Source organism: Chaetodon auriga, chromosome 15, assembly GCF_051107435.1.
Source record: "Chaetodon auriga isolate fChaAug3 chromosome 15, fChaAug3.hap1, whole genome shotgun sequence".
Lineage (NCBI taxonomy): Eukaryota > Metazoa > Chordata > Actinopteri > Chaetodontiformes > Chaetodontidae > Chaetodon > Chaetodon auriga.
In genome coordinates, this window is record NC_135088.1 from 19,042,726 (window position 1) to 19,064,200 (window position 21,475).

The following is a 21,475-nucleotide window of genomic DNA, read 5'->3' on the forward strand; positions in this document are numbered from 1 at the left end:
ACAGCATGAAGCTATGGACTAAACAAGCTCTGGCCCCTCAGGCTCAGTTTGATTGAGCATTTAACTGGATTATTGCTGCTTATTAGTTGTTAATGTGGTGGCAGAGGGAGTAGAGGGCATAGCTGTATTTGGTTGCTCAGCTCAACCTCTATAGGCTATTACACAGTGAGTGTGGCTGAGCAAAGCAGACGTTGCCCCGACCAATCTAACGGGCCAACTCCAATTATTTGTCCCTCTTTATTGAGTCAAATCATGTTTCGCTCTTGAAATGACTCATGCAGACTCCTTAAGTATTCATTGTTTTCCTCACTGTGGGCAGCAAGTGCCAGACATTGCAGACTTTTATATACCTGTGTATCATCAAACTTCATTATGGTTTATAGCACCTGAGAAAATCATTTTCCATATCCAATTTCTCTGGCTTGACATTCAGATAAGATGATGAAAGAGAGTTTACAGTCTTGTCTGATTGTCTGCATGTGCTGCTGTCTCTGTCTCCTCTCAGAGAGGACGTGCCCCCTCCTAAGAGTCGTGTTTCAACAGCGCGCAGCTTCACCGTGGGCAGCCAGCGTTCCTCCCTGGGCTCCATGTCACCTTCCAACCTGCATGAGTACGCCCTGAAGCCCCAGTACGACAAGATTCCATCATCAGAGGAGTTTGACAGGCCTCCGAGCCACGCCCCTCTACCCCCGCCCATTGCCGCCAAGATGGCCGGCCCCAACCTCAGCCGTATGGGGGCCATACCCGTCATGGTCCCTGCCCAGAACAGGGACGGCTCAATCGTCTAGCCTGTCTGTTTCTTGAGAAGGGACCATGCGACGAGGGGAGGGAAAGGGGGGAGGGAGTAGGACACAAGCCAATGAAGAAGGAGCAAGAGCTGAGATGGGCTGACTCGCTTGACTTCTAGCTCTTCATTATTTACAAATGGGAGTTTACTCCTGCTATGAAGACCTGGCTCTGCTGTGGTGCTGAGAAGAGAAATTGAGTCGCACAGGATTCACAACAGAGCACATAAACTTTTTATCAAATTAACATACAAAACAAAAAAAACAATAAACTTTTCTGAGTTTTACTTTCTGGACTTTCTCACTGAAAATGGATATAAAGCAGAATGGTCAATATACAAATTATATTGTACATACGTGAATGCATGTTTTTTTGTTTTTTGTTTGTTTTTTTATTATCTAGATGGCCCTTGCTGTATGCTCAAAACAGATCCAGGCCCCTAATTGGCCAACTGTACAGCTGTATGCATGCATGTATGTATAGAATTACAGCTGTATGTGTGCGTGAATATAAGTGTATGTACGTATGTGAATGGGAGTTTGGGAAATGTATAGTTCATTTATCGTCTTTTGATGCCTACATAACAGTATGATCATTTTTCAGGCAAACCAGGCTCTGTTAGTTTCGGACAAATTTCGAACTCCATACATTTGATGTTCTAGATGTTCTGGCCTTTTTAGAAAAACTGAAAGACAGACTTAGTAGAAGAAAATCCACAGATTTGAATTAATCCTTTGACCGAGTTGAAAAGTCTATTTAGGTCAGCCGTTTTCTGCTGAACCGTTTGCTGTTTGAATTGTCCACTCCGGGTTTGGGTGGGGGGCTGAAGAGGTCAGGATTGGCTGCTGGTGAGGGGGAGGTTCAGGCCACCAAATCTCGTGATTGGGTGGATTATTGCTTCTTGACCAAGCTTAAAAAACAATAAAAGACCCCCATCCCTCCTCCACAGGAGGTGGTGTGTAGGGAAATAAGGAGGGCAGCTGGACAGCAAGGTTCACTGAGCAGTCAGCTTTGATTGTGTTTGACTGTCGACAGGCCCCGAACCCGTGTGACCACCAGAAAATATCAGCCTCCCCAAACACGCTCACACACACAACATTAGCAGGACGAGAGCACAGAGTCTTAATCGTCATCTGTAGTATCAGTCCGCCCTCTCAGATGTCCGCCATGTGTAATCCTCCGTAATTGCATGACATGGAGCCAATATCTTGATTAACCTTCTCTCTGTGGTCAATATGAAACCTTGCATGGCTTCGGTAGCATTGATAGGACTTTTTAATGAAGGATGTAAAGCCTGCGCACATGGAAGAAGTGCCCCCAAAGAGGAAGACATGTGAAAAGCCTTAGAATGCTGAATTTGGAGTGCTGCTCCCAATCCCCTCTCCAGCCGCTTTCTGTTTGACTTGGTTTTGCAATGTCTCAAAGTGTTTGTTCAGTCAGTCAGTGTAAGTTGCCATAGGCCAGTCAGTGCAGTTTGTGTGTTATTCTGCTCTTAGACCGTTCCCGTTCTTCCATTGTTTGCCAAAATGTTTGGAAGCCTGACATCTCATCTTGTCTGCTACTTAAAAAAAAAAAAACAACAGTATGAATACTTAGAGTGGGCACGCCGTCTCTTTCTGCTCCAGCGCCTTATTGGATTCCTTGTTTTAGCCTTATACACCTCCCTCAGTTCACCTCTGCTCAGCCCTCACTGCTGGATTCTGATAACTTCTATTGTGCCTTGTTGCCCCAGTTGAGTTGTGTCACAGCACATCCGCCTATGTGCAGTATCATCATCCTGAGTGGCCACCGTAGCCCACAGCCACTAGAACAATTTAATAATCAGCACAGAGCGAGCCTATTGATTGTTTTTTGTTGCCTCGATCAGGTCAGGTCTACACACCCACACACACTCTCCTCATACTAATTCCCCCATAGCTTAACAAAACCTCTATCACTGTCTTAAAGCTTTGATTTTGTATTCCGAAACATGACTTCATGTTTTTTTTTTTAAACTTTATTTAAAAGTAAATTGATGTGTTTTTTTTGTTCTTTTTTTAAATAACAAATGGTTCTGGCTGTATGTATAGATATCCTGTTGAAGTAACCCTATCTAATCACAACACAGTCGAATGATATAAAGATGATGTTTGTGTGTATATGTGATGCTCTGCCGTGCTGTGCTTGGCAAATCTATATCTAAAACAGAAGAGGAGGGGCGGTGTGGGTCTTGTCAATACAGTTTAAATGCTCCCCTAGTATGACTGGGAATATCTGACATGGTGTGAGTGTGTACTGTGCCCTTTGTGCGTGAATTCTAGGCTCTAAGGGAAGGTGACAGTTGTAGAAACATCTTGGTCCATGTTCTTCTTGTCAGATTTGATGCCGCACCTATTTTGTAACAAGGAAAGTGAGACCTGGGCCCACCTAGACAAAGAGATTACTTCTGTCAATTCCTTTTAAACACTACTGTGCGTGTGCGCATGTGCGCGTGTGTGTGTGTGGGAGCAAGTATATTGTATATGATGGGAGTTTGCAGTCAGGACGGGCCCCTGTAGAATTCAAGTCAGACTTTCACCTGCTGACAAACTGCACAGAGCTCTTTGAGAGATAGTCCTGTTACTGTCCCTCTATGCGCTCACAACATTAACGACAACTACTACTAACAATATTAACTGTAGCTTTGAAATTGGCGTACTAATATTGTATGAAGGTCTCCTTTGGGGTTTGCACACTGTGTGAAAACCAGTTTTTTCTTTTTGTGTGTATTTTTTGTGCTGTATTTTTGAATAATAAAAGTTCATGAAATTTAAAAAAAAAAAAAAAGTCAGCCATGTTTGTTTGTTTACAGAGACAGTAGCAGCTGTTGACTTGAACATGAATAAAACTCCATTCCTCTCCTCTCCAGTGGTGCGTGCTCTCCGGGGACTTGGCCTCCTGCAGCTTTTTGACTGTGATTAAATTTAATCAGCCAGTGAATTCCACCCCTAACACCAGGTGAGGTGACTTTCTAACCACTTAATGACTGTAATTAATCAATGAAGCAGGCAGGCACAATCACCGCCCGCTGTCTCCAGTGCTCGCCATTCGGCTCCAGTATAAACATGCAAAGGTTTGTGACCTGAGTCGCCTACCATCACTGTGAAGCGCTGTACTGTCCGTTGTATTGTGCCCATTTGTTTCACCATTTGCTGAGGTTTTTTTATGTTGTTGTTTGTTTTCAATTACAGCCAATTTCCCCCTTAGTTACCGTGGTGGGTAATTACTGTCATTGCAAGCCAGCACTAATCAAAGTTGTACAAAATTAGCTCTCTAATTAAGTATGCTGAATGATGTGAAATGCCTAGTTAATGACTGAGTGAAATATGCATGTGCTGGTGTTCCATCTTTCTATTCTGACCACCGTCACCCTCCTCACACTCTTTATACACTTAACCTGCTGGTGAGTTTGACGTGGATAGATCAATAACTGATTATTAGCCAATAGCTCCACTGTGTGCAGGCTGTTGACAGGTGGTCAATAAAAAGACTAAAGCACTTAGTAGCAGTGCTAAGCGGACATCCATTGCTATAATTGGATGTCAGTAACAGATAGGGCCCCAGAGCATTGATCTGTGGCTAGTCGAAGTCACTCATGGCTCCTAATGGCTCCCTAGCAGCCCTGCACATCAGGGGCTCTCTTAAGCGCTGGGCTTGTTCAGCTGCATAGGTGCCTGCACAATCCCAGCTGTGCTATAAATGGATGTGGCGGGGTATAATGGCACTTTTATGGCTGTGCATTCAAAACATTCATTAAAAGGACATTAGTGATATGCGGTACTGCACGTGTGCAGATTAGATTTATGGACTAAACGCTGTTCTCTCATTGAATTAATGTACAATGAGTCATACATCATCCCTCAGTGTCTTCCAGTCTAATATCCATTTGTGACATTTTTTTTTACCCCATGTCCTCATTCACATAGCTGAAGGGGGAGAGTGGTGTTGAGCTAAGCACCTGGGGATTTGTGCCTGCCTCCCACTTCCCCGGCTCCCTCCCCTCTGCCTGGGAAAGGTATTAATTGTTTGCACAGATCAAGGAGGCCGTTATGGCAAAAAAAAGCTCATTGGTTCTCCGGGAGGGTTTCCTTGGCAACCTTATCTGGTTGTACACAGTCTAAGCCGGCTGCTCGGGGAATGATTTATCTTGTAAAGTGTGATTCGCTCACTGCTAACAAAAGAGGCCTCTAAAAGCATGGGTCTCCTCCAGTGTGACGTGTGCTGTCACAGACGTTAAGCTTGCTGCCGTTTTTAGAAACCTCCGTCAGGTTGGGAGAAGGTTGCAGGGGAATTCTGGGTACGATAGAGGAATATGCATATGCATGAGGAGTGAGCTCCATCAGCTCCATTGGCACAGCAGTACATTAACATTTTGGCTCGGCGCTCTTAGCACTTTGGATGTAAAATGACACAGATTAGGATGTGAGTGTAAGCTTTTACAACCACATCAGATGAATGACTGAGGAGCTACAGCCATTTTTGGACATGGTCCCTGTTGTTTCTAGTCGCAGTAGTATTTAGATAGACACAGATTATATTTAAGTGGACAAACAGGATTCTACTTCGCAGAGGTAGTCACAGACGGACCCTGAAGTCTGACATTTGGGTGTTACGTTTTCATCTGTTTTCAATTCGGCGTCCTTTCATTCTTTAATGGTCTTAATATTAATATCACGCAGGGGAGGGTAAGTAAGTAACGGTAGTTATTTTAACAACGCAACCAGTCCGTCTGAGACTACTCTTAAATTAAAGCTGACAGTCTGCACTTTAAATGCACAGTCATTGTGCCATGTCAAATGAAAAGGAATCGGAAAAGGAAGCAAAACATCAATGTGTCACCATGCAAACAGTCACTGCACTCAACCGTATGTCGCCTTGAACAACCTGCATGTTGTGGCTGAAGACGGTGGAGGATATTCTGTGGAGAGGGAGTTGAGCCCAAACTTGAGCCAATCATCCCACTCTGTCTGCTACGCCTGCAGACAGCCTAGATTTCTCATGAGGCTTAACCAGCTGCTGTGCACTCATTTGTCAGTCTTCCTCATCTCCCGGTCTGGGAGGAGGAGAGCTCTGGTGCACGATCCAACAGCCGTCCGATACGGAGTCATCCGTTAAGGGGCGACCTCTACGCCCATTTGGGTCAATATTTTGACCCCGCGCTGCTCACATTTCGATGACTAATATGTGACTTTTGATGGATGACCTTCCCCTCTGTGCTCAGGGGAGAAGTGGGGAGCGGCAGTGGATTGCATGCTCACTTCAAGAACATCGTGTTCATGTTTCATTATTTCAAGTTCCACTTTCTCCCGGGGGACTTTGTCTGGTGAGCTTCATGGATCAGTGAGGTGATGCTCGTCAGCAGATGTGACATCTTATTCACTGGCGGGAACATTGCGTGGTGCGTGAGCCAAAGACAGAGCAACACTTAGCCCCTTACCACAGGAGACACCCCACGTGTGGGGAAATCAACGTCATCAGAGATACTCCTCGACCTGCTTCCATGTGGCACTGGAGGGGAAAAGAGAGGAGACAGTACAACAAGGTTCAGATCCAGCCACATGTGCTCAGAGGCAGGACACCTGCTTTAATTTCCTCTCTCAGTGGTGTACTGTAGCATCACACACACACATCCTTTGATCTTTTGTCCCAGCATTGTGTGTCCCAACAAGGAAGATATCTCTTATCTTCCTTGAGTCAAGCTGAGAGATTGGAACCAGGGCAGCACCGTGGTTTAAACCCCGCGGACCAAGATGGAGGTTACACAGTGCAGCTCGGCTCAGTCGTTTACAATGTGATTTGTACTTTTAATCTGCACCTTGGCTGGATTCTATTATAGGTGATCAACCTTCAATGCCATGTCATCAGGAGGGCACAATGAAGGCCGGCAATAAAATGTAGCCTTAGCAAAGGAACGGGTTCAGTTTCGCTTTTTTCTCCCTCTGATGATTGGGGTCATCTCTATTATTACCACAGTGGTGTTAGTGATATATCGTATGTGTGTCCGTCCATTTATGTGTTCATATAAGTGGCACGTGTGTGTATCCATGTGCAGTAGCTTCATCCTGAGTGGCCACAGCAGGGGCAAAGGTCAGGGTGGTGATTTAACAAGATGGGGCAATCCTTTTTCCCACTGCACAAGCAGAGCAGCCAGCCCCCCTATCTCAGGCTATTTCCAGCTAAGCAATTAAACAATGTCTTTTCTCTATGCTGGACACGTACTGCAGGCCACCTTCACAGACTGAAACATCCCCTCCATGCAGCACTCCAGCTGTCACAGGTGCTAAATGAGACTAAGGCTCTGGAAGGGGTTTGCATGGGGCAGAACTGATGGGATTGCTTGCATCAAAACTGCTCACACCGGCAGCAGTGCAAATTTGCTTCAGTTGCAACACTTGTTCAGGAAAAGGTTTGAATAGATCAGCACCAGCTCATTCTTCAGAAAAAAGTAATGGATGCAGTATCGTCCAGTGATGCTGATTTTTGTCTTCCTTCTTACAAGAAGAGGAAGAGATTTTGGGTACATCGGATACACAAGGAGTAAGTGGTATATTAACTTGGGCGGCACGGTGGATCAGTGGTAACACCGTCGCCTCACAGAAGGTCCCGGAGGTGTGTCCTCCACCATGCCTTCGGTGCCTGCTGCTCGAGGACAAAGGGGCCTTTCTGTGTGAAGTTTGCCTGTTCTCCCCGTGTTCACCTGTGGGTCCCCGTGCGCCGCTGTCGGCTGGCAGCCCACCGCTCCTGGTCTGCCGGGGAGGAAGGACGGGTCGGGATGGGTTAAATGCGGAGAAAGAATTTCACTGGCGCGTGCAGTTTCCCCTTGCAACTCTGCATGTTGTGTAGTGACAATAAAGGGATTAAGGGATGTCTTGTATCTTTCTCGTATAACACAGGGTGATGAGGGAAACACAAAGGATGTTGTGACATGACGTCTGTTCTGCACAATGATTGGTTGATGTCTTTATTTGCAGCGCAAGAGACTGCGTCCAAGATGTGCGTTGATACTTCAGAAATAATTGACGTCATTCCTATCATAGCTTGAGCTTATAGGTTGTTGAATGTGTTGTTTTACAGTGAACTGTGGTCTGATTTTCCTCCGTATTTTCACTATCCTTTTCAGTTGCTGATCAATCCGAAAGCGGTGAAATGATAATGATTTGTCAGATTCCCCACGTTTATGCGACTTGCTACCTGGAACAGAGTACAAAATTATCCTTTTGATAACAGCATTGTTAACTGAAACCGGACTTTTCGGCAGGGAAGCAGAAAAAGAGCCCCTCTTAAATGACAGGAATTACAGCCTTTAAGTAATAGGCCAGAATTTGAGAGGCGCCTCCCCATTGTCTGACTGGAGCTGCTCAGCAGTTACCATGGCAACCTGTAATTGCAGGTGGGGACACACAGGTGATGGAGATGATCTTAATTAGTCTGTTTCCCTCCGCGGCGGGTTTGCCAAACACTTGACTGCCGTTTCTGTGGAACATACTGCATCTCACAGCAACTTCAAGGTAGCGCAGCACAGATGTTATTAACAAGTTTACTGTTTTTTTTAACTGCGACTGCTATTTCAACTCCTTTCATTGCTAAAACTAACTCTTTCATCATGTATTCCTTGGTGCATGTTAATCTACTAGGTGAGCAGCCTGAGCCAGGAGTCACTTGGCAGTTAAAGGCAGTCAGTGGATTCTTATCTAATGTGACACACACACATGGAGATAGTGAGCAAGTCGTGGACCTAATTTTAGGCATCCTCCCTGATACATTTATGTTTGAGTCGACACACACATATCAGAAGCTTCTCTCTCAATCTGTCTGACATGTATTCATACTACATTTGGCCCCTATGGTGTAGGCACAGACCCACACATATTGCTCATCCCAAAAATTAGATTTCATTGGATGCACGTCCTTGACTAAAAAGCTGTCTGAACCTCAGAGTCGAACCCACATAATATGATTTGTGTAAATATTTGAGGTTTAGTTTGTGTGTCCGTGCTCCAGCATTTGTTGGCTGCAGTTCAAGAATGAAAACATTGAATTTGGGGTTAAGTATACTGACAGGATTCAATATTCTGTAAGTGTGCCACTGAGACTGTGCATGAATCCCTCTGCTAACAGTTAGCATATGTCACTTCAGGACGGCTTTGAGGAGGAAATAACCATGTTGAAGAGGCCACCTCCTCCACTGTGCCAGCCAGGTGTGCTGCGTTCTCAACTGTGGGCCACAAACACACCTCTTGCATGCTGTGGAGGCCCAGGACCAACTCTGTTAGCGGTTACTCTCGTCTTATATTGAGCCTCCGGGGGCCAACACTTCACTTCACCAAGGTAAGGCTTTGCTGCTTGTGCTGATATTATGAGGTAATGTCTTGGCTATGTTTTGCCTGAGCTTGTGTGCTGCGGCCCTGTGGGTTTTATCACTATCTCTCAGACTGGCAGGCAGTGTCTAATTGCCTGCTAGCCTCTGCTGTTCTGCTATCTGTTGCCAGTATGTTGGATTGGGATCAGTTGTGAATTAAGTTCTTGTTGCTCTGGTGGCTGAGCTCTTTTCTTTTTGTTGTTATTTGGCAGGCACATTGTGATGGTGAGTGCTGCTGATAAATGTAGTTAAATACATATACTCATGATGATAATGAGCATTATTGACTGTAATTGGTTTTGCTGTTGCTGCTGCTGCTATTTTAGAGGTTCCTGTTGACCCCACTGCCAGTTTCAATGCTGCTAGAAGAGTAATATAATCTGTTTGCTTTATGGATATAAACACATTCATTGATGGACTTGGAGTCCCCACATTTGAAGAAAAATGCTGCAAAGTGTCCTCTTGGATAAATAATGTCCTCCAGGGTGCCCTAACAGTGGAGAAAATGTGATGAAGTGTCCTTTAAATAGAGAAAACATGATGCTACAGTAGTTGGCCTCTGCATGCCTCTATGCTCGGAGGTGTGGTAGTTGTACTTTGAACCGCATATTAAATAGCCACATAAAACAATTTTAATCTTAACCAGGGTTTAGAACTGTTTTACCATAAATACATCGCGACACTGAACGCCACTGCTGTTTTGCACAGTACTCATTCACATAACCTCTTTCCCAGCATGCATTTTGACTTGACCTTGCAGGAAAAGCCCAGGTGTAATTGATAATGTTGATAAAGCTGCATTCCAATTGGATGAGCTGCTTCCAGGACTCAGGATTGTGCGTGCTGGCTCACTGGGATGATTTATTGGTGCACTGATCAAACTAGGTCATCATTAAAGTTAGTAGTCACTCCTGTGCTAGCCCAGTTTGGCCCTTTTGGGATTGAAGTTAAAAAGTCTGCTGTTCTCTGGTGAGACTGGTTTAATGTTGAACCCAGTATGGCTTTTGTTACGCAAGTTTGGCATTCACTTATCTCCAAGATTTACCCAATATCTGCCTGTGCATGAACGAAATATTCCACCTCAAAGTCTGTCAGCTGTTGTTTTATCCTTCTTAATTAATTACTTGTATTTAAACAGCTGCTGCTGAGCTTCTGTTCTATGGTTTATGCTGCTGCTGCAGTCATTGCCAAACTCATATGCATGTACTGATGATCACCTGCTTAAATATTTGAGAGGAAGACGATGGTGCTGATCCTTGTTTTTATTAGAGCTGAAATTATTTGTCCGTTAATTGTGTAGATCACAAAACTGTGCATCTATTTAGACGTAATCATTTAGGTTATTTTTAAACAAAATGCCGCCTTGCTTGACTTCCATCATTGTATGATTTAGTGTTTAAATGTCATTTATATGTAAGGGACCATGGACAATATGAAATGTTCCTTCTTGACATATTGTACTAGCATTAAAGCTAATTGTCATCTGTTCTGCATGTCACAGTTTAAACATCAGGTGGGTTGCAGGGTTTAGACGTGTCCATCCTCGTCTCATTGGGTAGATAGTGTATTCTTCTCACGGTCGGAGATACCAGCAGGGAAATGGTCACCTCTTGACTTGTTCCACTGACTGACACGTAGAAGCTTACACACAATGGTGGGTGTTGTGCTCTATATCTGTTTGGGGAACATTTTTATCATCACTCCCCAGCCTCTGTCATGTTTGGTTTAGTGTTTTATGCTACTAGGAAATGAGAAGGTCAGAGATTAGACACCATATATCAACTCTATACATACTCTGCATTCACATAATAATGCGTTCCATGTGAGTTGGCTGACTGAAACGTTCTGGTGAGGGGAAGAACAGCTCCCACAATAATTAAAGTTCATCTGTGCGTTAATGGAGCTGAGTCTCAGGACTAATGAGGCCCTGCTGCACTGGGCGTGTGCGAAGGACGTCCTAAACCATCCTGGTTAAAATGAAACCTGCACGGTCAGATAATATCTGGGTCAGCGTGATGAACCTCAGCAGAATGAAGCCAGAGAGCTGTTGAGTAGAGAGGCTATAAACTAGTCATCCCCTGCTTTCTTCTGTCCGTTGTAGTTGTGTTTGTCTTTGAAGGTCATGTCTGTGTGAAAACATTCCTGTTTCATTCCTGCCTACAGAAAGGCAGCACTCAAGTGTTCTTCTGTATTGGCTTGAAAGCTTGTTGACACACAGCTTCTGCAGAGCGCATCGTGACATCTTCAGATTAGTTTTCCATCAGCGCAGCAAGTTATCGTTCACTGGGCCCTATGTCTTCAGACACCCCCTCAATTACCTCAAACATCAAACAGCACATGTTTCACATGGATCAAAAGAATGTATTAAAGTCAGGAAAACAAATCTCTATTTTGAAAAAGGCGTACAGCTCCAGTTGGCTTGAACCTGGTGTCAGAATATGTTTACGTAGTGGTTAAAGCAAACAGGATATCTCATGGCTCGTCTGTAACTCAGGGAAAATGTCCAAATAGCTCAAACTGAGCGGCCAGACCAGCATATTTCTGACCACTGTGAGCAATGAGTGTGGAAGATTATTGAATACATATGTCTGAAGCATTATGCTAATTTCCCTGGGTTCAGCGGAGGGCTGGATCGGCTGTGCACTAATACAGCGTTTCATATTTGAGGCCAGCTCTTGCTCTTTTGATCTCCTCCTTTCCCGAATGTAACATAACGGCAACTCAGATAAACGATTCTGCTAATGACGAATGAATGAACTCTGTTTGAGAGGCCTGAGCATCAGCTTAATCCCAGCAGAGGAACCGACAGCGGTACTGGTAGGCTTGTGTTTATAGGTTTATAGGCTTTTTCTCAGGAGAGTGGAAACACCAGGGGAATGTTCCCACTGTGAGTGGGATGCCTCCCCATTTCTTAACAGGAAAGTATTTTTAGTAGTGCCTGTGCGCGTTTGTTTGGATGTGATTAGAATTGTTGTCAGCAGGGAGAAAAGACTATGAGCATTCCTGTGTAATTACTTTTTTTTCTAGGGGAAAGGGTGGTGTATTAGCCCGAGCCGGAGCATTGTACTACATATGATTAAGGTGATGGAGGACATGTACAGCAGGATTAGGAGGGGATGGTGAACCTCTGTAGGTATATCGCAGGTAGTTCTATTCCTCTTCTGGTATATGATCCTCCATCTTTTGCCGAAGCCAGAGGCTTTTCATTTCCAGACACAGGTTTTGTTTACAGTAGCATTGAGGCGTCAGATGTTCCTGTTTGCCGATGTCATGTGAGACAGAGAGAGGTGCGGCACCTCTGAGAGACAGATGATTCTCACTATTGGGATGAATTTGCTTCTTAGCTGAGCTCAAACACAAGAACAAGATTCCCAAGGAGTGTCTCAGACACTGCTGCTCTTCCAGTTTTACAGCATGATGACGGTGTTCATTTCACTTCAGGTAAATACCAAGCATGTGCTGCTGGTCAGAGGAAGTCAGCCTGCCAAACTGGTTCTCCTCTCTGAGCTCAGATGAGATGACAGAGCCACTGTGCACCACCTGCTGTGCTGCATCCCTCCACTGAAACTCTTTGTTGCTTGTTTTGGCTCACCTTCCACTGAAGGAGTGTGCACTGATGCCACCTTGTGTTCAAAAAGCTAGTTACATGACTGGAGGGACATGGTCGTCTGTGTACAGGTGTGGAACTAAATGAAGTCATAAATGAGGTTTTTCACAGTGAAGCGTTCAAGTTTTAATCAGGTCATATTTAAGAGCATCATGCTTGAATTATTAATGACAACAAAATATCACTTGCCTTAAAGATTCCCCTCAAGCCATTGTAGTGTTGTCTTTCAAAACACTGAACTTAAACGTTGTTTTTAGCATAACACACTTCAGTCAGCACAAAACACAAACAGGCTGGAAAATAAATCTGAATACCAGCAGGAAAAACACAGTAGAGCTAAAATGATTCAAACTGATAAAAGACTAATAATTCGGGTCATTCTTTAAGTTTAAATTCCTTCTTTTCTGACATTTCTTAGACCAAACAGGACATTTTCATGTATTCCACTAGGCCTTTATTTAACCCTGAAAGCCTCTATAAGATTTAATAATGTCTTGAGGCAGCAATAACAATGAGTTACAAACATAAGACAGAACAGACAGCATGCTCCACTTTCAGAATTAGGCATCAGAAATCATCAAACAAACAGTAATTAATATAACTTGAATTAATTATATTTATAATCATACAAAAGTAAACCCAGATGGACCAATAGATAGATCAATGACTTGACGAGGCTAATATTTCTACAACATCTTAAAACAGCCAAAACAGAGAAGTAGTTTTCTGCAGCAATGATTTGAATTCACAGAATTACACATTTTACAACCACTAAGGGATTAATCAATTAAGAAAATAACTGGTGGTTTAAATTGATTAGTTTACAAAGTTAATTGAGGGTTTTTTAGTTGAGGAAGATTTCACGACATGGAACCTCTGTAATCCACGGAGCAAAAAAATCCATCACTCACTGATCTGTGAAACGCCCGAGCTGCCGACTGGTTTTATTGTGTTTTGCCTCATCAGCTCTCTCTGTTGTTGTTGTTGTTGTCAGTGTGCTATTTGATTAAAAAAAAAAAAAAAGTTGCATTCACAGGATCCCATTTGCACCGAAACCCTGTCAGACACCCTACTGTCAGACCTCATTAATCAGAGGCGCAGTCTGTCTATCAGCACAGTGGATGGTGTCCCTCTTTGCAGACTAATAGCTTCTCTGTTCAGCAACTCCATCTGATTCTTGATAACGACTAAATCTGGCTGCACTTTGGGTTAATCATAACCACTCTGGCTGAATGCACGGTGTGAATACACTGGCTGGATGTTTCATCCCTTTATGCACATTTCTCCCCAAAAGAGTGAGAGTTGTAGGATTTCCCAGTGTTTAATTTATTCATACAGCATGTGTAAAAACAGCCATAGCTGATCATAGTGTTGTACACATGAAAGTTTGTAGTCGGCTGCTGTGAGTTCAACAATATCCAGGGTATTTTTCTTATGTGGTTTCTCATTCATACAGTTTCCTCATGTGAGCATTGGCCCAGCCCCACACTGTCTGTGTATCCTGCAGAATGTGGCTGACAACGCGTATCGAGGGAAAAAGCTTTGATATGTTAAACCTGCAGTCGTGGAGGCTGAAAATCCAGGTTCTGTCCAGTGGAAGAAGGATTTGTAGCAACATCCAAAAGCAGTTTACTCAGGCACTTTAGGATTTTGTTGGTCAGTGCTTAGATTAGGCTGTTCCACAAATAGTTGGCAGGAGCAGCTCTGGCTGAGGGGAGAACACAACAGCTGTGATGTAGACTTTAAAGGTAGATCTCATGACTTAAGGTAGATGACATACCTGACCTGCTGCCCAGGCCGGTTTGTTATTACAGAGATGATGAGATGAGAGCTAAAGTGATTATTTAATGAAGGAATTGTCTATTTTCAATGATATTTCTATATCTTTGGGTGTTAAACTGTGGGTTGGACATCACTAGCGAGGTGCATGTCAGTTTTAAGATGGGAGAATTGTAGTCAGCATTTTCACTATCTTCTGTCATTCTATTGACTAAATTATGAATAAACTATCAACAGATTAATCAGTAATGAAAATTAGGGCTGCACGTATCAGTTATTCTCATTAATTTAATATACCGATTATATTCTTGATTAATGGGATTGTTTGGTCTGTAAAACAGCAGAAAAGAGTTGGCACACTGAAAAAAACTGCCAGGACAAGTTCCCAGAGCGCTCAGTGATGTTTGAAATGTCTTGTTTTGCTGAAAGATATTCATATTACAATGATACAAAACAGAAATGCAAATCTACACAGTTAAGAAGCTTAATTCATACAAAAATTGGAGAAATTATTGAAAAACAACTCAAATTATTGTTATTCTATTATCACAGAGTAAGAATACCAGAAAATATTGCCATTTTAAGAGGCTGGAATCACTGCTTCAAAATTAATCTATTATCAAACTGTTGCTGATTAATTTCCTGCTGACTGACTGACTGATTAATCAGCTAATGTTTGTGGCTGTAATGAAAATAATGGTTAGCTGCAGGCCAAGGTGAGACTGTCATATCATCACCTCTTGTAGCAGTTAAGAGGGCCTTTGTCTTCCAAGTTTATATTTCTAGCGGTTTGGCGCCCTCTCCTGGTCTTAAGTCTGAACTACCCTTTACTGTTCTATCCGCACTCGCAGGTCTGGAAGGAAAATTAGTGTTGGTCCCAGGAGCAGGAGGCATTTACTTGGCAGGAGGAAACACGGTCAGCCCACATTTCCCACCAGTAACAGATGGAGCCAACAGTTGATTGATGCATGACCTGGGTGCTTTGGTGCTAAACATCAATCAGAGAAGGGTGCATGAATGCTGTGGTTATTCAGCGTAATGGGAATGTCAATAACTCTTGCATCCTTTGATGAATACACAAGTACCGTGCCATGATTCACCAGTGAAGACTGCTGATGTTTAAGGCACTGTTATTGAGCGAGCACAAGCCCTCACTTGTCCAAGTAATGATGTGGTGTGATGCATGATGTTTCCGCGGTTTTAACTGTTACCAAGCAATTTTCTGGTTAAGTCAGCGCCTACTGGCACAGCAAAGATGTGAGAAATGAGGAAAATTTAGTGCTGCGGCTCTTAAGGTGAATGATGAAACATGATTAGAGGTGACGGTATCAAGTGACAAAATAACTACACAATTAGCAGCACTTAAAATACTTATGACGCAGGTGAGAGTTGTACCCAAGGTAGTTTATCCTCCACGGGAGTCTAATGCGGAAAGTCATTAAGCGTGAAAGCGTCGAGTGTCAAAAAGAAACATAGCCTGTTTACTCAGTTCAGTGCACGTAGGTGGAGGAATGAAAGCCCACAGACAGGGTTAGTACACATTTTTTAATAACATGGCACAATTTACATAACACAAGTTTAAATGAGGAGCATGCTGAAGATTCAGTCGCTTCATTTTTTCTCATTTTTGTACATGATCTAGAAAGACTTCATTTTTTTCCCTGTACATGGTAAACAGCAAAAAAAGTTTCTCATTTAACAATCTTTTTGCAATACGCATCGACTAACCACTATGGCTCCGGTGGACATTTTTATGTTGGATTAAAAAACACTGCACGACATGATATCACAGAGTTTGAAGCGCACAACTAAACCTTCAGTGGACTACTAAAATAGATCTCTGCTCATTAGAAACAAACGGTCCATAGTTTAGACTTGCTTTTTTGTCTTTTGATTTTGTAGGTACAACAACTTAGGAAAGCACTTTAATACACTGTTTGACCAACAGAACCTACTTCCAAAACATGTACTTTACACTCCTTCAATAGGGCAGATGTGCTGTCATGGTGTTAAATGTGCTGCATTCTCCCCAGAACAAGACTGGTGGCAACTGAGTGAAGGAAGAATGAGAGGAAACAAAAGAAGAATCGTCTTTGTGCTGCTGGCATTTTACATTAAAAATTCTTAGAAATGCAATAATTTCATTAGTCGTTTCTAGGATTGTCACCACAATTTATCATATTTGAGAAAATCATTCTCAAAACACTTTTTTTTGTTTAATCCAGATTTCTACCTGCACCACCCTGTGTGGATCAGTTAAAGCTTGTGTGTTTGCACGGACCCAATGTGTATCAAGTCTAAGTTGTGGAGAGAATACAGCTTTTTGTCCTTGATTGGTACACAGTCAGTAGTGGTGAGAAGGCCAGCTTTCAGAAAGGGAGCCCAGACGTTTGTTGCATAGTTGAATATGGGGTCTCTGGTACAATGCTAATCAGCTGCGTCAACCGAAAAAACCAAAGGAACTGCAAAAAGCACATTCTGAATCACCGCTGTAATACTCCTCTATTTACATGTGTTCAAAGTAAAGCTTTCAAAACACCCTTTTGCATATTTGTACCATGATTTTTAATCCATACAGAGCGAGCACAGCGACTGTACACATTACAGTATCTACACACTTTGCTGTCTGTCAGTGCTAAAGTACCTGTACATTCCAAAATGTTCATTCTTACTCCACGTCACTGCGCTATACAAGAGAAAGAATGACCACAAAAAGCTGGAGCAAACTGGAAAAAAAGAAATCTCTGAAAAACCTATTTTTTGTTCCATGATTATTGTCTCTTTTGTAGTTTTATAGAAAAACAATTGGTTGTGTGGGCATGTCTCTGCCCGCATAAGTTATTCACAGCTATGTTACAGTCTTGCTTTGCCCAAAGCTAAGTGCTTGGTGTGAGTTCAGTGTTAGTGAGGCACAGGGCAGCAGGGGCACAGAGTCTGCTGAGGCTCAGCTCACCGTGCCTCAATGTCTTTGTGAGCCGGTCTGTCTCTGATATCTGTGGCCAGGGGAGTAGTCCGTCTGGGTGAGCCAGGCCGGGCACCCAGGGAGGGGATGAGTGGGGGCGGGGCACTCAGAGAGGCGGTGGGTGGCGTTTTGTTCAGGATACCGTTCTGATGGGCTGCGGCGGCGGCTGCCGCTGCCGCTGCTGCAGCCGTGGGACTGACCCTGGAGTAGTGCATGCCTGGGAGTCCAGGGGCCATGAGGCCCGGAGCGGGGTGGGGGAGGTGTCCATCAAGGGCTGGATGGTGCATTGTGTGGTGGAGGCGCCCATGCTCATAGTCCTCTCTGAGCATGTTGAGGCGGTCGCGCTCCTCCATCTGGGCACGCTCCTGCTCCCTCCTGTGCTCCAGGGCCAGAGAGTGAGCGTGTTCACGATTAAAGTCATGAGGCTCGCGGTCCCTGTAGGAGCGCTCGGCCTCGTAGAGGCGAGGCGCTGTCAGCCGGTGCAGAGGGTCATTCCTCAGAAGCAGGTCCCTGGTCAAAGGGTCCCGTCTGTGAATGTCCAGGCCCCTGTAGGGGTCCCTCATTGGGTCCCAGTGGAAGGCGGGATATGGGAACCTGTCAGCTCCTGGGATGGGGCTGATACCCATAAAGGGCGCCACCACTCGAGTTCTCTCCAGACTGCTGATGGTATTGATGGGGTGGACGCCAGCCATGCCCATGGGCACAGGCATCGAGGAGGGAGGATGAAGGTTTGGTGTGGAGGGTGCCTGTGTTGGGTGCTCACTTGCCCTCTCTGTGACTCCATCCTGCTCCTCCTTCCGCTCCTCCTTCACTTTCACCTCACTGTTCTTCTTCTGGTGCTCGTACGGCAGCTCTACCTTCTTCTCCAGGACATCCCTGCTCAGGCCACTGTTGGCACGTTCGAGGCTGGTCTGGCGGATGTAGGGCGATGCCGTCCCTCTGTTGGACACTTTGTCCTCTGACACTCGGCCGTCGTGGATGACTGGTGTGTCCTTGTCACTGTGCTGGTTGTCTTTGAGCTTATGGTCATCTGTGCCATTGTCTTTCCAGGAGTCCGAGTGCTCCCTCTCCCTGTCTTTGGTTTTGTTCTCCTTGTCCCTCTGAGGCTCCCCAGAGGCAGGGGGCAGGTGGTTCCTGTGGTGCTCAGGAGGCCGGCTGTGGCTAAGGAGGCTGATGGGGTTGACAGGGACTGGTGATGGATGGCTGGAAAGACGCTTTTCTACAGAGTCCCTAGAAAAAAAAAAAGTCCCCCGCATCAGTACCAGTAACTCAGCTCTTGTCAAATAGATTAACTGTGAGGATCTTTCAGTTTTTATTCCACGCTGAAACATTAAGGTAAAACACACAGTATCCAAAGTATTCATTACATTATATCAGAACAAAGAAAAATAAGATAACAAATCTGATATATACCCAAACTCCTGTCAGTCTGTTTACTGCTCTTGCATTGAGTTAACAGGACTCACCTGTCCTTGTCGTCTTTACTGACCAACGAGTCCCGTTTGTCAGAGTCTCGGTCCCTCTCATGCGAGCTGGCCGAGGTGCTCCTCTCAGAGTCTCCAGGTTTCAGCCAGGGTGGTGGTGTGGGGAAGGAAGGCGGCGTACGGTGCAAGCGGTTCCACGGCTCCTGGTGGCCACTGTTACTGCTGCTGTTGAAGTGCTGCTGTGCGTTGGGGCCATCTTTATGGCCAAACACGGAGTTGGCCGCTGTTAGGGATTCAACACGTGGAAAAACACAGTGGGACACAAGTTAAATGCTTATCTTGACAACTTGCATTGGTGTATATTTGACTTTAAGTAACATCCTAAATGTTCTTATGCAGCATCTACAGTATCATTAATGAAGTTGAAACTCACTTAGTGCTGGATTTCCAAGTCCACCGAAGGCCGACGAACTGAGGGATCCCAGTCCTCCAAATGATGGAGGCCTACTGAAGGGTTCTGTAGAGAGATGCAATATGTTACCATGCATGCATTCACATCTTCATTTTCCTATTTCAGATGGAGACTCTGGAGAACTGAACTGTCATCTTACCTAAGTGGGATGCTGGGGTGAGGAAGTTTCCAGGATGGTGGGGCGGGTGACCAAAAGGACCAGCTGATGGGTGTGTGGGACCTGAGGACGGAGAGACAGAAGGTATCAGAGAAACCTCCTTGAACTGCTGACTTCAATGCTGCTAAGAAGGTATTAAACACAAAACAATGTTAACTCAAGGTCTACTTAAATTTTTCTAATTGACCGACTGACAAAATGCAGCATGAAAATGTGTTTGAGCTGGTTTAGAAATGATGTTGTCCATTAGAGCACAAACAAGCTGAGCTTTCAACTATAGAACATCCAGCTCAGTGCAGATCTTTGGCAAAATTCATTGAAAACTAACTCACTGGATCCTTCTCTGAACTCTTGTGATAGTTGGGGTTGGTCCTTTACGTAAGTACGTACAGCTGCGGGTCCCAAAGGATGAAGCCTGCTCATTTTAGTGACTTTAGCACCTTCATCTCAGATCAAAAGTTTGTTCACAAATACCTACAAAATTAATGACATTCCACCAGCTTCAGCTGTACTTTGTGCTTAGTACTATAGGGAAACGTGCTAAACCAAGATGGTAAACACAATGGCATTTTAGCATTTAAAGTAGAGCTTGGCCTAAATACAGCCTAAATTGCTTTTGTGTGTATTGGTAGTATTATTAACATCAGCCCCAAAAATCTGTTTTCAGTACAGCTATACTTTCAGTATCATCTCTTGAGATGTGAGAAATTGAACAAAGTATTTTTGTCATCAACGGTACAAACTTCCTCTAGATGAGGACCACAAGTTGTGGTGGAAAGCTCCACAAAACCTATTAAGTTGACCTTGAGTTAAATGTTTTTGTCCAAGTAGGCACTGGTTTTGCTGTCCTGGCTTGCCCACAGCTGAACTTGGTGACAACATAAGCAGGCAACAGTTGACTCTGAACAGCAGGAACTGACAGACTGAAGCTGTATGTCAGAGGGTACTGTTGTTAACCATCAATCAATCTTTCAACCCAGAGATGTGACACACACTCACCTGCAGCGGAGAAGAGCGTGGCGGGCCGTGCCAAGTCGTTGGGGTGATGGATGGCGCCGAAGAGGCTGGGGCCTGGAGGTCGACTCAGGAACTCAGGCTTGAGGCCAAAGTCTAGCTTGTGAGGGTCGACCTGCATCTGCTGCTAGAAGGCGTCAGACCGACAGAGAGAAACACATGTAAAACCCCTTTACACGATGTATATGAATCAGGTTTTAGATTATTTTCAGGTCAATAACACAGGCATTTTTATTTGAAGTAAACTAGAGTAAGTGAGCAACTGATGGTCACTTTTTGAGGTGTTGCAGGAATCAAACCTGGGACCTTCCAGGGATGGCCTCTATTCAGCGCTTACAGCTGGTATAGAATGCTGAAGGCAGACATGAAAAAGGGAACATATCACGCCTGTACCAGCATCTGTGCTCAGGCTCCCTGTTCAGTATTAAAAGACTGCTCTGTTTGTGTTTAAAGCCCTATGTGGTCTCGCCCCGAGCTATATTAGAAAACTTCTATCCACATACAGTGCAGCTAGGCCCCTCAGATCTACAGATCAAGAACTGTTAACCATCCCATGATCTCGCTGAAAACTTCTTGAAGGCCGGGCCTGCTCAGCAGCTGCACCAAGACTCTGGAATCGTCTCCTTGAAAATATCAGAGCAGCAGAGTCTCTGACTCCTTTAAAAGATCTCTTAAGACCCACTTTTATTCCCTCCCCTTTAGTGATTTGCACTCCACATTGATATGCATGAATGTCTGTATGTGTCCACTATGTATTATGTTTTCATTGTAAGTACTCATGTTCTGTGATAATCTATTTGATGTGATAATCTTTGTGCTCAATTACATTTGCTGTAAAGCACTTCAGCACAAATCCGGTGTGTTTTTTAAGCGCTCTATAAATATGTTTGACCTTGG

General features: G+C 44.3%; 2 protein-coding genes across 7 annotated transcripts in view; one reads left to right on the top strand and one right to left on the bottom strand.

Annotated features, from left to right (window-relative positions):
- The window catches only part of cxadr (CXADR Ig-like cell adhesion molecule), a 37,736-nt gene extending 34,161 nt beyond the window's left edge, over window positions 1-3,575 (top strand). The window contains exon 7 of the mRNA XM_076751267.1: window positions 506-3,575. Within this exon, the coding sequence (XP_076607382.1) occupies window positions 506-788 (283 nt within the window). The 3' untranslated portion in view covers window positions 789-3,575. The remainder of the gene's footprint in view (window positions 1-505) is intronic.
- Window positions 3,576-16,075: 12,500 nt separating this feature from the next.
- The window catches only part of auts2a (activator of transcription and developmental regulator AUTS2 a), a 294,064-nt gene continuing 288,664 nt past the window's right edge, over window positions 16,076-21,475 (bottom strand). For 3 of the 6 annotated variants that reach the window (XM_076751193.1, XM_076751192.1, XM_076751188.1), the window contains 5 exons: window positions 20,564-20,705; window positions 19,547-19,627; window positions 19,369-19,452; window positions 18,978-19,230; window positions 16,076-18,741 (listed from right to left, as the gene is read on the bottom strand). In XM_076751193.1, the coding sequence (XP_076607308.1) occupies window positions 17,499-18,741; window positions 18,978-19,230; window positions 19,369-19,452; window positions 19,547-19,627; window positions 20,564-20,705 (1,803 nt within the window). In that variant the 3' untranslated portion in view covers window positions 16,076-17,498. The remainder of the gene's footprint in view (window positions 18,742-18,977; window positions 19,231-19,368; window positions 19,453-19,546; window positions 19,628-20,563; window positions 20,706-21,475) is intronic. The other 3 variants (XM_076751191.1, XM_076751189.1, XM_076751190.1) reach the window with 3 other exon arrangements.